The sequence below is a fragment of the Thunnus albacares genome, chromosome 4 (genome assembly GCF_914725855.1).
Source record: "Thunnus albacares chromosome 4, fThuAlb1.1, whole genome shotgun sequence".
Taxonomy (NCBI): Eukaryota; Metazoa; Chordata; class Actinopteri; order Scombriformes; family Scombridae; genus Thunnus; species Thunnus albacares.
Genome location: NC_058109.1, coordinates 27735149 through 27750612, shown reverse-complemented (window position 1 = coordinate 27750612; position 15464 = coordinate 27735149). Strand labels below are relative to the sequence as shown.

The 15464-nt window shown below is 39.4% G+C and overlaps 1 protein-coding gene across 1 annotated transcript in view; it reads left to right on the top strand.

The window, feature by feature from the left end:
• The window catches only part of suclg2 (succinate-CoA ligase GDP-forming subunit beta), a 102739-nt gene that overhangs the window by 79504 nt on the left and 7771 nt on the right, over window positions 1-15464 (top strand). The window contains exon 10 of the mRNA XM_044349022.1: window positions 13846-13966. Within this exon, the coding sequence (XP_044204957.1) occupies window positions 13846-13966 (121 nt within the window). The remainder of the gene's footprint in view (window positions 1-13845; window positions 13967-15464) is intronic.

Below are 15464 nucleotides of genomic sequence, written 5' to 3'. Positions count from 1 at the left end.
AGCAGATGTAATTGGACCTTTCAAATGTGGGCGTGGCTTTTCAAATACAGGTCAACAAGATAGATGTAGAGAGATACAGAGCTGCAGAGAATTGTTTCCCTCCACACACACACCTCCCTCACCTACATTGTTAGATTGGGAGGAGGATGAGGGTGAAATTAATATATTAGACCTCAACCACATATTTGGAAGTGTTGCTTGGCTATCTACCAACAATCTAACAGTCAAGTGTGGTTTTTATATGATGGGTGAGGTTAAGCTAGGCACCCCGAATCACATTTGATTGAATGCATTTATGTAATCACCCCGTGTCAAGACGAGTGAGTCATCAAAAACACTTTTACGATTTACAAGTAAAGAAAATAGAGGTATTTTGATATAAAAATACTCAAAAATGGTGGACATGCCCATTTTTAGCATGTAACAAGATAAATGGATGATAAACACAAGGACACAGGATTAAAAATGTTTAAGGTTTCATATGATGGTACATTTCTACCATACCTGTACTGTTTACACAGCCCACCCTAAATGGACCAGGTAGGTAACGGAGTGAGTGTGGATTTCTTCAGAACTTTACTTATGGTGCTCTGGAAATTCATCCATGCGACTCCCAACACTTCCAATTGGTTTAAAGTTGTTAGTTGGACATAGAGTAGAGTGTGGTCATGAGCAGCAAGAAGCACATTCACAAATAGGCTCAGTACCTGTTTCATCTGAACTTCTCACTGCTGCCCAAGTCTTTAAATAGGTCCTTCAAACCCTTCAACCACAAGGTGATCCCCCTACTGTACCTCCAAGCCAACACCATGCACACACTGCCTCTATCTCCAGGATAAAGGGAGAAGTGACGTGCAACAAAGTATTTTTTTTTTTTAGGGTTGACTGTCAAAGTCACTTTCTAGGCTGTCAGATAGGGGTTGGGCGATATAGCAAAAATATCACAATTTTTTTTCATGCAGGATCACGATCCATGATATTATCACGATTCTTTTTCATTTTGATTTTTAAGACTATTTTGCAAGTTACAGAACAGTACTCAAGATTCAAAATTCAAAAAACTTTATTGTCTATCACATAATGATAAAAATTTGTCTTTGGTTAGGGGTTCACAAACAACATACACCCATGAAAGACTCACATAAAATTACATTAAAACACAAACATTTCCATAAATAAATAAGAGTAGGTATGCAAAGCTGCATTAAAAAGTAGTGACAGTCTATTTGGCCTTGTTTAAAATGGATATTGCCGTGTGAAACCAAACTTATTTCACAGCTGATGTTGTGTAGAAGCATTAGTTTGTTATTTTGGATAATTAGCAGGAAGTGCATCGTTAAAAAAAAAAAAAGGCACCAACACAGTACACCAGAGCTGACATCACCCTAGCTTGCAGCATGACAGAAGTTGGTGCTATCAGTTAGCAGGCAAGCTAACTGCTAAACAGTGGCATTAACCTTGCAGCCCAGCTGCATTGTAGCACAATATTAACGATCTCTCTGTTAAGGCAGATCATGGAGACATTTTAATTGTTCACAATCTTATATCGTCATATCGCACATCCCTACTGTCAGGCACTACAAGTGGATTAAAAAGCACAAACACACACACACACACACACTGAATAACACTGAGACAAATCTTACGTTCTTCATGTAATATATATTATTAGTAGAATGGAAATATTACAGTAAAAGCAAATACAGTATGAATTTTTCATAATTTTCACAACTTTATTTTAACAAAGTATTGTAATAAAATCTTATAGTTGAAACTAAAAGGCAGCAATACAGGCAAGATGAAGCACATTGCCAAACACATCTTCACAAACATTCAGTTTAGCCTGAGGCAACAGACGATTGGTCTAGAATTCAAACTGTGTCAAGATGAAAGCTGTTTTTTTTTAAATATGTGAATCATAATAATGTAAATGATGAGTGCATGTCTGCACAGCATGTTGTAGGAAATTTGTTCACAGAGATTGCACTTTTTTTGAACTTCTTGTCGTGTCATTGTATTTGATTAGTTGTTCGACTCTCACTGCAATGTGGCCTTTAACACTGGTTGAGGAAGATCAAAAACACCACACTGATATACAGTACATAAAAAATGTGATGGTGGGACTGATGCATGAACTCTTTGAAGGTATATGGAATGGGTAGAGAATTTCAAACGACAATACTGTGACAGTTTTGATTTCTTATCTCTAAGAACAAGGGCAAAGCTACAATGTCTACATGATTATGATGGTGGAAGGAAGAGAATGTCACCTGGACAAATCTTGGTTTCTGTTGATGTGTTAGCAGGTATAACAGTGTGTAAAGTGGTGCTAAGGTGCTAGTGTTCTGATATGAGGAATGCTTACGCACCCTTTCGTTTAAACACAACTGCATAGTTAAACATTGAATCGGCACAAGTAAATCCTTTAATGGTCAACATAAACCCTTTCTCAATATGACTGGGAAGATAATGATCCATGTTGTAAATCACAGATTGCCTCAGCATTCAAGATCTCAAGTGACTTTTCTATTGGCATTTTTCCCAACAGTTGGGAATACCCATGCTGAGCCATGCATCCGGTGAGCAACTGCAATCAGAGGTTGTGATGCGCTCACAGCTTGAGTTTTCCCTACAACAGGATGCAACAGTAAAAGGTGTTGTTTACCTTGATGATGTGTTGGAGGGTTGCTGGTTCACACAAACTGCAGAAATTGCCTGCTGCCTGCAGCTCTTCATCTAACCTGTTCACTGTAGCTGTTTTCTATTTTACTACACAATAAACACCTCCCTGTGGTTCTGTTACTTAACAGCAAGGGTGCTATCTGATAGATGAAAATAAGTACAGGAACATTGGAATGGAACAACACTGCAAAAGTCATTAGTTACACAGGATCAACAAAAATACTGTAATCTAAACAAAAATAGACTTGTAAAAATGGTGCTTTCTCTCTTGCCACCTACACCCATATTGAGCCAATCAGTTTAATATAAGACATGTTGTAGTTAAGGGAGGAGACTATCATGGTTTGACTTTTATTCCAAGCATGGAAAAAATCGCAGGTCAGTACAGTTGTTCCCTGTGTTGAGGTTGTAGTCAAAAAAAATTGTTAGTTTGACATGCCACCACATGACTAGAGCATGCAATACTGGGTCTGTGGAAAAGGTCCTTATTTTGGGCTTTTCAGTCCCCACATATCAATCTACTAGAGTGTTTTTAGAATGAAATGGAAAAGGATGTTTGTCGCATCAGTTTTCTGTCACAGACTTATGCAGAGAATCATCTACAATCATCTCTCCTTGGCTAGAGTATTGCAATGCGATCCACACTGGTCTCCATAAAAGTGGGAACAAACTTTTGTTTTTTGAATCCTATAAAGACTGGTAAACTCACACATAACAACTTCTTTCAACCAATATTCACAAATTTTATAGTATTACCATTCAGAAAGAAGCACATATTCAACAACAGAATACATACAGTGGTTAACAGACTGCAAGTAGACTATGATTAGAGTTGTATCAATAGACAACCCCCAAATACCACAAGAACAAAAATCTGTGCATGACTGCACCAAAAACAGGAATGAAGGTCCATCCAGAAACAAAGAAAAAGTAAAAGGAAAAAAAGCAAACATATGGGTGAAATAAAGGGGGAAAGAGCTGAAACCTGGGCAAACTAGATTCTAAAATATTGCTCTCAGTCAAAACACACTATGCTATTTTTGTGTTTGCTTGCCCGTTAAGTCTTATTTGTGAGGCTCACACCTGTCAAACATGTTTAAAATAACCGTAATGGGAATGCCTGGCAGTGACTGGATCAGAAGGCAAACTATTACAATCATTAAACACCACATGCTGTATGATTTTATCTCCTGACTGTCAACACCAACTGGCCCAGACTGGAACTAACTCGATCCAACTTGGTCTGATCCATCAATACACCCAAATCATTATGTTATTGGCCCAACAATTGTGATGTGTTTACCCTTAAAAACTACAGCTTCTCACACTGATATTGACTTTTTTAATTGGTATTTTTTCACTGAACCCACTTATTGAACTTATTTTATTGGACATCTTATATTGGACATTACAACTAAGCTCTCAACCTATTACTATCCTTATTCCTTAATCCTTATTATTGTTGGATTATGTTATATGGATGTATATGCTATTTCTTGGTTGTTTGAATGTTTGTTTGTTTTTCTTTTCCTACAACCTGTTAAAATTCCCTTAAATTTTTGGCCATTTTCCCATGAACAGCTTCCTTAGGTTAGGGTTGGCCTACAACTGTTCAGTGGGGTTGTCTTCATAGATAAATTGGACTTGGTAGGGGACTGTGAGTTTTTCAGACTGGAAAGTCCATTGTGTCATTGTATGTGATAGTGGGCAATACAAATAAACTTGACTAATACATAACCCCACTGTGCAATGACAGATGGAAGAGCAGTGCAAAAGTACAGCCTTATTTCTGTGACAGAGGAAAGGGGCAGAATGGTTGGTTACACACAGCCGCAAGGCAGCCGTCACGGCCCATGACCCCACTGCTCACTCACAAGAGATGGCAAACCTTAAGACAGTAATGGCCATCTCCAGGATCCATTCTCCTGTCACGTGGGTTCCGACAGATCTCACCTTTCCTCATTTTCCCTCCACTTCTCCTCATCCACCCATACCTTTGTACAAACCTCTTTAGGCTGGAAGCAAAGCCATTCCTGCCTTGATTGGATTCTATTCTTTGGTCTGCAGCGAAAAATGGAGTAAGAGGGGGCTGGAGGTGGGAGGTGGCTGAGTGCTCATAAAGCACTCTTGGCTAGGGCAGATGTGAGAAGACTCCAGGATGTGGATAAATGTGAGCGAGGCACAGATGCAGAGCAGGGTTCAGGCTGTAAAATGCTCACCTTTCAGGATATATATATATATATATATATATATATATATATATATATATATATATATAACTGCTTCTTCTGCTTTTTGAAAAGAATCACATAGGCAAGCAGTGTAATTTGTAATTTTTCTGAAAAGGGAATTGAGATAACTTACCCAAAACAAATGTGGACTTATAGAATTGCATTTCAAAAGAGCTGGATTACATATTTCATTACATGAAATCAGTCTTGTTAGTACATGTATCAAGCCTAACAAAAAAGGGCAAAAACTAACATAATGGTATGTAGGTGGTGGTCTGAGTTTAGAGATACTTCTCATCTGTCCTCCAGATGAAACCTTGTCTCCACCAGGCATTGATCAGTAGGGATGCAGCAGTTAACTGATTTCACTATTAACCAAGCTTTAAAATGTCACAGTTTTGTAACTGTAAAGGCTCAGGTACACTGTTTCTCTTCTCACTCTCAAAAAAGGGACAATATGGTACATTACTTCTCTATGAACAACGGTTGTACAGTGAGGAAAATTAAAGAAATATAGACAATTGCCTCAGAGATGCATAAGAAATGTTCTCAATTTTTTTTCTTTCTTTTTCTCCTAAAACTGCACAAAAAACAAACAAACAAAAAACAATAATAGACAGGATTTTCTCATCCCTTATGTAAAATTAGATTAATTATTTAAAATAGATTATTAAAAACAAATTTAAAAAATTAGGCATGGATGACAGTTAATACTAACACTTTAGTTTATTGCCCACATTAGGAATATTTTCCCCTACGGGATCAATAAAGTTAATCTAAGTCTTCTTAATCTTAATCAATATCCAATCGAAGTTCATCTTGGCATGAATTATTTATTTTCATTTTTCTTTTTCACTTTTAGCCTAAGACTACCCTAACCCTGCTGCAGTTCAACCCACTGTTGCAAAATCCTTGGTAAAGTGTGTGTCTTATGTTCCCTCTTCAAAACAAGCCCAAGATTTGAATAATACTGTGGCAATTTCAGATTGTGGAAAAAGCTGGATTTCTTCATCTAATGGAAAGGACATTGCCACAATACAAAGTTCCAACAAGAACCTACCTCTCCACCAACAAAATCCTAAGCCTGTTCAAGGAGGTACGAGCAAGTGTGGAGGAACAACTGGCTGAGTGTGTATTCTTTGGTGCAACTACAGACCTGTGGACCAGCACTGGTGGTGGAGGAGAACCCTTTATGAGCTTTACAGTTCACTATCTCTCCTCTGATTGGCAACTTAAGTCTCACTGTATTTTCCAGAAGACCACATGGCAGAGCATATCACTGAAATGACGGAAAACATGCTCCAGGACTGGAGGATAAAGAGAGTCTGTCTGGAATTACAACAGACAATGTCAGTAACATGAAGAAAGCCTTTAAAAATTTCCCTTCTGTTTGATTTTCTTGTTTTGGTCACAATTAAAATCTGGCAATTTCCAAAGACCTCAAGATGCCAAGGGTGGAATCCACTACCAGAACATCCCGACATTTGATGCAAGGGTTTTCTCAAACAGTGAGATACTTCAAGATCAAAAGGAAGATAGCATTCTCACTAAACAAATGAAACGGATAATGAGAGAAGACTTGCTACTGCAGCTAAGACATACAGAGGATATGAAGAATGTGCTGAATATATCCAGTTTTGTGAATCCCAAGTTTAAGGGGAGCTTTGCTGAGAATCTGGATGGCACAGTCAAGGCATTCAGTGATGAAGCAGTGGCACTTACAACTCAACCTCCACACACAGAACAGCTTCCAGCAGCAAAAGGGAAGAGGAGAGCCTGTCTGGATTGTTACAGCAAATCACCACTGTAAGGAAGAACAGGTCAGCAGCAACAGGAAGTGCAATGCCATCAAGGTAAAAAAAAAAAAACTTGATTCTGAGGTGAAACTGTACTTGTCCTTTCCTGCAATCAGTGCTGATGTTGACTCATTGGTTTGGTGAAAGGCACATGTGGAAGAAATGCCAATGCTTTCAAAAGTGACTAGAAAGAACCTGTGTATCCCAGCTACAAGCGTGCCTTCGGAAAGGATGTTAAGTACATGTGGACATATCCTGTCTCCTCAGCAGTCAAGACTGAGCACTGAAAATATGAACATGCTCACATTTCTGCAATATAATATGATCTGAAAGGACTAATAATTGTGTAATTTGTGAAAAGAGCCCTGATGCAGACAGAGGTCCTGCAGCCTTTGACTCCTTGTTTTGTTCAGAATGGAAATACTTAGTTAACATAGCTTATATTTAATTCCAACGATATATACACTTTGTTCCTTTTTATTTATTTTCACTGTTATTCTCTTTGATTGTTAGCCTACTGTATTATTTATGTTTCAGAAGGCAGCAATTGTTAAAAACAAAAGCCAACCAGATCATTTTTTCCACCATGTTTTACAAGTTCTCTACTCAGGTCCAAAAGAAATGTAGAAAAAATACACAAACTGAAAATACTAAACAATGTTGTTGATCAAAAGAGCCCTGGTGCAGACAGGTGCTGCAGCCTTTGACTCCATTTATTTTGTTCAAAAGGGAAATACTGGCATGGATGTTTACAGAGGTAGCTTATATTTCATTCCAATGAGTTATATAGACTTTTTGTTTATTTTTATTTATTATTTTGTACTATATTATTTGGTTACTGTATTATTTCTGTTTTGAAAGGCAGCAAAAGTTAAAATCAAAAGCCTGGCAGACAGGTAGCCACCTGCCTGCTACGCTAGTTTTTTACCGTCAAGTGAAACTTCAGATGCCACTGTCTGTCAAGAGGTGTCTCCGCTTGTGACATGGCCAATCTTTGACATAATGCTCAGTCTGTCTCTCTGCAGTCCCAAGAAGGGGCTGTCATGCTTCAGCAGGCCGGATAATTATTTCCCTCTTATCCCTCCTTGCCAGGGCCAATCCTAGCCTTCAATAGAAGCCAGGGACCGCACCACTTCCCATCACCTCTCTCCGTCTCTTTTCTTCTCCATCTCTCCTCTTCCATCTGTTTCACTTCGCCTCACACTCTGACTTCAAGACCCTCTTTTCCATCAGTCTGTCTTTGTGTCTTTCTCTCTCTCTTGTTCTGTATCCTCTCTAAGAATAGATTTGCACAGGCAAAATAGCTCCTCACTTTGACAGGATTGATGCTCGAAAGTAGTAAATGTTCCATAAAAGATTGCCATATGCACATCTTCATTACATGGCTTGCATTACTCATTTGATGCTCCCTACATGTATGAAAAAGAACACACGGAATCTTGCTTTTTTTCAGCCACACAATTCTGCTGTGATCTGAAGCACAATTACACAGCGTGAGCAATTTCAAGGAATTCAATGATTCCAAGAAACTGTCTGAATGCTCCGTTGTGACAAGAGTGTATGTTTACTTTTATCTTTTGTAACAAGGCAGAATATTTCATATTTTTGTAGAATATGTAGACATGGTCTTATTTTTCATTTTGTCATTTATTTTCAAACATGTACAAGCAATACTCTGCGGTGGTAATAAGTGTTTACTGGTATGGAGGAAAATGTCTGTTGTGAAATGTCTGAATTCCATTCATCCATTCCATCCATTTATCGTCAGCCTGGATATGTAGTTCTCATGTTCTCATCACCTAAACTAACTAAGCTACAACTTTCTGGTTTAGATGCAACATTAGAAACTGGCAACAAGTGCACATAAAAGACATGTTTAAAAAAATCCTATACAACACATTGATCATACGAGGCAATTAACTCCCATTTTACTTCAAACACAATAATCGTTCCTCACCAAAAGCAGTCTCGTCATTCCAAGATGTGTGATTATAGCCAGCAGGCCCGCCTTGATTTGGAAATTGTGCATGTTGACCTGTGGCCCCAGGGCAGAGCATGGGGCCCCCAGCAGATCGAAAACAAATAAACAAGGCCTGCCAGAGCGGGCTGTGACAGTACAGGCTGTCTGCAGTAGATAAGACAGAACAATAGCCCTTAATAGGCCACAGAGAGACACACACCCATCTCCAGCCCTGCCTTTTTCTACTCCTATCTGCTTGCTGGTAACAAAGGAAAACAAGATGCTTTCCCTTTTCTTTCTTCCCTGCAGAGAGATTAGCAGCGCTTAACAGGGGTATGGGCATGAAAATGTGTATTTGAGTGATAATTCAGCAATGCTCGCACAACTCGTGACAAGGAGCCTGGTAGAATGAGAAGGAGTACAATGCTTTTACTTCCCTATGGGTTGAAACTTGGAGGAGAAAAGTACATCATATTTGTCAGCTATTTATTAGTCTATGGAAAGAATATGAAGACTTTTTGAACATGTAATGTTGCTTTCCAGTGTTTTTCCAGTGTATTTCATATCCATACAGATGACCATCGATGTATAACTTGATAGTTTTTTGGGGTTTTTTGTTTGTTTGAGACCTTCCAGTGTCCATAACACAGTAACCACACATACATATAATATAATATGTCAAACATGGATCTAAGACAAATTTCATGCTAACACACAGACAGGAATACAATATTAGACTACCTGAGCATGTCAAATTGTCGGGGTTACATTTCTTTCTTGTCCTAAATGCAGTTAGTGGCGTTTAAAACAGCAGGCAGAAAAGCCTGTTTCTCCTGTGAAGCCACTTTTTTGACTTTGACACAAAAAAGCCTTGGCAGGGTATCGGAGTGCCGGCAGCAGTGATCCTATTTTGTTAAATTTGAATCATTTCACCAGCACCCAGGTAGAAGGCAGCGGCTCATACCGTAACACTGCCTGAAAGAAGACACAAAGATCCCCCTAAAAAGAGCGAGCTGGCACATTATACCTGATGCCTTTATGCTGAGCTCTGATGAAAGAAATCCACCCTGCTGCCAAGTTAGCTCACCTGAAATGAATGCCTTTAAGGAAAGAGGCTGTACTTGGTTCAGTGACAGGAGGTAAAACGCTACAGAGTGTGATGTTGGAGATTTTAGAAGGATTGGAGTATGCAATGCTATTTCACACCTAAAGGTAGGATTTCTGAGACGCCGGGAGCCTGATTGGGGTAGAGCAGAGCTTTTGATTGGAGAGGGCATCAAACCAAGGAGACTGACCCCAAATTTGGCTCCTGTTATTTTGGCCAGTTCATCTTTGTTGCATTATAACCCCATTTGGACCTTTAACTTGCTAAGAGAAAGCAATATCTTTTGTATCTAATAAGCAATGTGCAATTTTTGAACTGAATGAGCCTTTCCAGGAGAGAACATGATTAGAGAGATGAATAAGATGCACTTGTTTTCCTTTTCTGCTCCTTCAATTCGACCTTCTATTTCTCTGCATATTTTCAATCTAAGGCTGCGTTCCCTCTGGTCACACAGTATTTAACCACAATATCCCCCTTCAAATGACAGTGAGGGGGTTGTGTGTGGCTCTGGATCTGTAAGCGTTACTCGGAATGGGCAGCTGTGATAGAAGTACTCAATCCTTTGCTTACTTTCATTTGTCAATTTGTAGAGGGAAAATAACATCCTTTTGGTTGTATACTTGTGTACTTGCATGTAAACCAAAACCAGAGAAATTACAAGAAAACACAAACTTCCAGCAAAGTGTGGCTCAGTCCTCGCCACATCCATATTTCTATAAACTGCATTTACTTCTGTGCCAAGCAACATAAATCATGTCTTATGTATCATTAATATACATGGGTGTCAATAGGAGACGCATGAATGGAAGAAATATGGTTCTTCCCAATAGAGACAGCGTTGAAAAATGGGCTGCAGATATGAGTAGAATAGAGTCTTCTCTGGTGAGGCTGCAAAAGGCATCTAAATCTCTGCTGCCCCCCAGTGGGGACCAGATAATGCTCTTTGTATGTGTATATGTGTGTGTGTGTGTGTGTGTGTGTGTGTGTGTGTGTGTGTTGGTGTTTGTGAAGTCCTTAGTCAAACCCTATAACGTGATATAGTATGTGAAGTTTCACCCACCCATGCCCTGTGTTGTATAATGTGTGGACGTCTCCTTTATGTAAGTGCTATCCTGTGTTGCCATGGCTCAGTGCCTACTGTGAAACATGAATAACGCTTATGAAAATCTATATTGCAATACTACATTCACTCCTTAACCCCAATCATTGCTTATCAGAATATTTGCTTCACAGGATCCTTGTTTAAATCTCTGCACATGTAGTGCGCAGAAATTTAAATCTTTCATATCATTGGTGGTCAAGCTAAAAGCTATACAGTGCATCCACAGACTCAAGCCTAGGGATGTAGTCAATAGTATTTAATAATTGGACACACTTTCTCATTCAAGTGAATGGGAAGGTGTGTCCAAATGTTTGACTGGAGCTGTACATGTAGCTGTGATCACCTACGTTCATGCCTGCTGGGTTTGTCAGTCAACACGTTTGTGCTGTGCAGTGTCCCATCAACGCTAGTAGTGTAGCATCAGTCCTAGGTAGAATGATAGCTGTTTTACAATAAGAGAACCAGAATATGATTGTAAAAGTTACACATTGCTAAATAAATTTACAGTTACATTTTGTCATTTGACAGACGCTTTTATCCAAAGTGACTTACAAGAGAGGCAAGACAATCAAGCATTAGAGGACAGTGACTTGTTTGTTTGTTTTTTAAATAATTATTAAAGTAAGAAATAACTGGAAGTAGACAAGTGCATAAGAAATACCATAAACAACAAGAAAGTATTGCAATCAACAAAGCACTAAAAGGCTAAAGGGGCTAGAGTGCTGAGATGTTTACAGAAGAGTTTTCAGGCGTTTCTTGAATGCGCCAAGGGATTCAGCAGAATGTATGGAGTTCAGTAGCTCATTCCACCATTGCAGAAACACAAACAAGAAGAGTCTGGATAGTGATTTCATACCAGGCAATGATGATATTACCAGACGTCGTTCATTTGCAGACCAGAGCGAGAGGGAGGGGACGTACGACCTGATGAGTGACTCAATGTAGGAGGGTGCCATTCCATTGGTTATGATGCACATTATCATAATGATACAATGTTTGGCTGGCAGATGTTTAACATGAAATCACCTATGAAAACATTCCACTCAAGAGTTAAACTATTGCTGAATGAGCATGAAACATACAGTGTATTAAACTGCAAGCAGCATTAGCAGTAATACTTATGCTTAACGTTACATTAGTTGCCAGTTAACGGAGTCGTGAAATGAACCTAACCTTGGTTAAGTTGATTGCAAAAAAAAAACGTACAAAATAGATGATAATTTGAAAAAACCCTACCTTTTTTTGGTAAGTGGTCATTGTATAAGTGAAATAATGAAATCTGGTGTGTCCTGCTATAGAAGAAAATTGACATTGTCATTATTGTCTCCACATCACCCATTATTTTTAATATATCAGGATACCTCATCATGTATTATCACTTATGCAATCTGCAAGGTCATGATTTCCGTATTATTTCCTCATTTGAACATCTGAGTCCAGTTCACTTGTGGGTTGAGGCTGCTGTTTGCCTTCCTTTTCCCCTTGTTTTTTGCATTCCTGGTCACATCCCTATGTGATACTTAATCAGCATGAAACAGTTCTCCGTGTTGACCTAACAGCTTGCTCAAGTTCTTCGCATGGCGTCTGAGTCTTTATGCTCCAGCCTACATCTGTGTTTGTTTTGGAGCTCTCTCATGGTCTTGTGTCATTTGCTGCTGTTTATAAGGAGATGCTCATTTGGATAGCATGTAGAGGACAATGCCATGGCTGTCGCTCTGATAGCTATCCAAGTCCTTGATCTTCTCTCCCTGTAAACATCATTACCACACACTGAAAACATACACATTCACAACAGGCACGCACATGCACGCACACACCCACAAGCTGCTCATCCAAATCACCGCTAACAGATTAGCAGTGATTATAAACAAACATGGAGGATTAATCCTGTGTGCTCTCAGTCTACTTTTCCACTGAGCTAGCCAGGGTAATTACCAAGTGCTAGATTGTTAGTGTAATCGCACACACACACACACAGACTTGCTGCTTTGCTTCGCTACTTAGTGATATCAGTTTCGTGCTCATTTTATGAGAAAGTTGAAGATATCTTTGGCTTGCAAAGAAACTGCAAGACGGCTTCTTTGCAAGTACATCTAGTCAGCATGTTGTAAAACTCACAGGTGTGTTGCTGTTGCTGCTGAGGAAAAGTGGGCCCCTTGACATTTTCAAATGGTAGCAAGTGAATTTGATTTACATGGTCATTATCAGGGTGGGAATTCACTTTTTGATCAGCAAACAACTTCATGTAGTTCATTGTGTTCTATGAACCAGTCAGATTGTTACCAGACCAACCAAAGTATGTAAAAGAGTTCTAGAGATAAATATGATACATGGCACAGCTAGCAGTGTTTGAAAATCAGCCAGGTGTGCAGCTTCTGTTGTCACCATTTCCCATTAAAATATTGCTTTATTATTTCTCTCTAGGGTTGCTCTCTTTACCTGTTTCTGGCCTCTTCACTTCAATATATCTCTTTATTCTGGCTCCACTGTCACAGTGTTGTATAGTCTCAGGATAGGTAGCCTCTGAGTGCATGACCTAAACAAAGTTGGTGGTGAGGCTGCTCTTTTAACGTTTTCTCTATTAGTAAGATTTCAGTCTAGTTTTTTTCAGATGTGCTAAAGCATGTTTCCAACTATATTGGTCATATGTAAGTGTAACATTGCAAAGGATCTGCTAATGGTTTCATGTTTAATGCCTCAACCATTGCCAGCCAATGGCTGTTGGACATTACAAATGTACATCCATTGTACAATACCACTTGGATTTGCTCAGAGGTGTTAAAACACAAAAATAAAATGATTATATGGTCCAGAACCATGTGCATTTCAGGACTCAGTGCTATTACAGCTCTGTCACTTTTCAATGCTACTACCCTGCTATCACATGCACGTGGTACATTGAGTTTTCTTTTCATTTACTGGTGTCTCCACCATTAGATTAAATCCTTTCTCTATCTCTTTCATCTCAGGTTGAGGCCATCCTGGTTAACATCTTTGGGGGGATCGTCAACTGTGCCATCATTGCCAACGGCATCACCAAGGCCTGTCGAGAGCTGGAGCTGAAGGTGCCTCTGGTGGTCAGGCTTGAAGGTGGGAAAAACGCACACACAGATCTAGGTTTGGCCTGCCTGACCCTCTTAGTAAGCTGGTCCCAACTGACACTCCACTCCCACTCGCACATTATATACTGCACATCATCCCCCTCAGAATCCCAGATCATTGATCTCAATCTAGCTTGTATTGAGAGCACTTGACCTCAATGAGGATTTCGTGATGTTGGATAATGACAGTGGCTTACAAAGCTACAATACACAACCAAGTTCACACCGCCAGCAGTTTTCACTCATCTTGATGAGCTGTTTAGCATACTGTACATTTTGAGGCTGAGCATCCGTCACGCCACCGTAGGCATCATGCAGGCAGACTGTGATTCAGCCAATCTCTAATTGAATTTTAAAAAGCCAGTTATTCACTGTGTCTTCAAACAGGAATTTTCCTAAACCTTTTTGCTATATTTTTACTGTGACCTACCTGCTCTGTGGCTGCTAGCCCAATATCCACAACCTAGATGGCTCCATTTACCTCAAATGGTGCATGCTACACAGGCAAACACAGGCTAATAATGACAAATATTCCAGCTAGTTATACTAGCTCTATTATTTGTCATTATTAGCCTGTTCCAGTTTTAACGTGATAATTAATTGTTAAAGAGCACAAATATACCAGGATTTAAAGCACCTCTTCCTCACCTTATTTTAAACTTTGAAACCATTATATTATTGCTGCTCCAATCTCTAGAGCCTATCCATCTTCATTGTGGCCCAGTGTCCCAGTAAGAACAGCAGTGCATTTCTCATACATGTCACATTCTGCCGCGCCCGTCATTAGTGGCAGCCAGAATAACAGTAGGGACGGCACTGATTGGCTCACCTTTCAACCTGTATATGCTAATGAAACTTGTTCAGTTGTGTGTGTCTGTGTCTGTGTCTGTGTGTGTGCATGCCTGTGTGGAATGGCAGCAGTGACTCCCGGAGGCACGGGGCCAGTTGGTGGTTAGCTTAATTGTCAAGATCCTGCTGAGTGGTGTGTCCAGAGCAGCATTTTATACTGTATGTCCTCACATACTGTGCTAATATGTTTTGTAGGTCAGGGTGTGTCTGTTTTTTAATAATCCAGCTGTGTGCAGGGGTACTGTAGCGTATTGTGGACATGACTGTTCAGAGCACAATAGAGTGTGGAAAGTTTAGTTGTCATGTTAATGTGGACACTGGTCACCATCCCTCAACAATGTAAAAAAAAAATGTTTTCACTATTTTCCACTTAAACAAAAGCCAGTGTTACGTAGGTGTGTATTAGTGCAGTATTAGTGCATTTCCTCTCAAATAACCTAAACCCTAGGTGGAGCTACAACAATGACAGACGTGTGGCTTAAACCCAAATCCTACAAATTACCACTGTACACAAGTTAACAAGGAAACATTTGAAACAGTTCAAATACTACATATGCATCTATGTAGTTTGTATCTGACATCTGTCCTCATGTTGCTGATTAAACACACAGCTAAATGTGCAGGACATTTAAATTTAT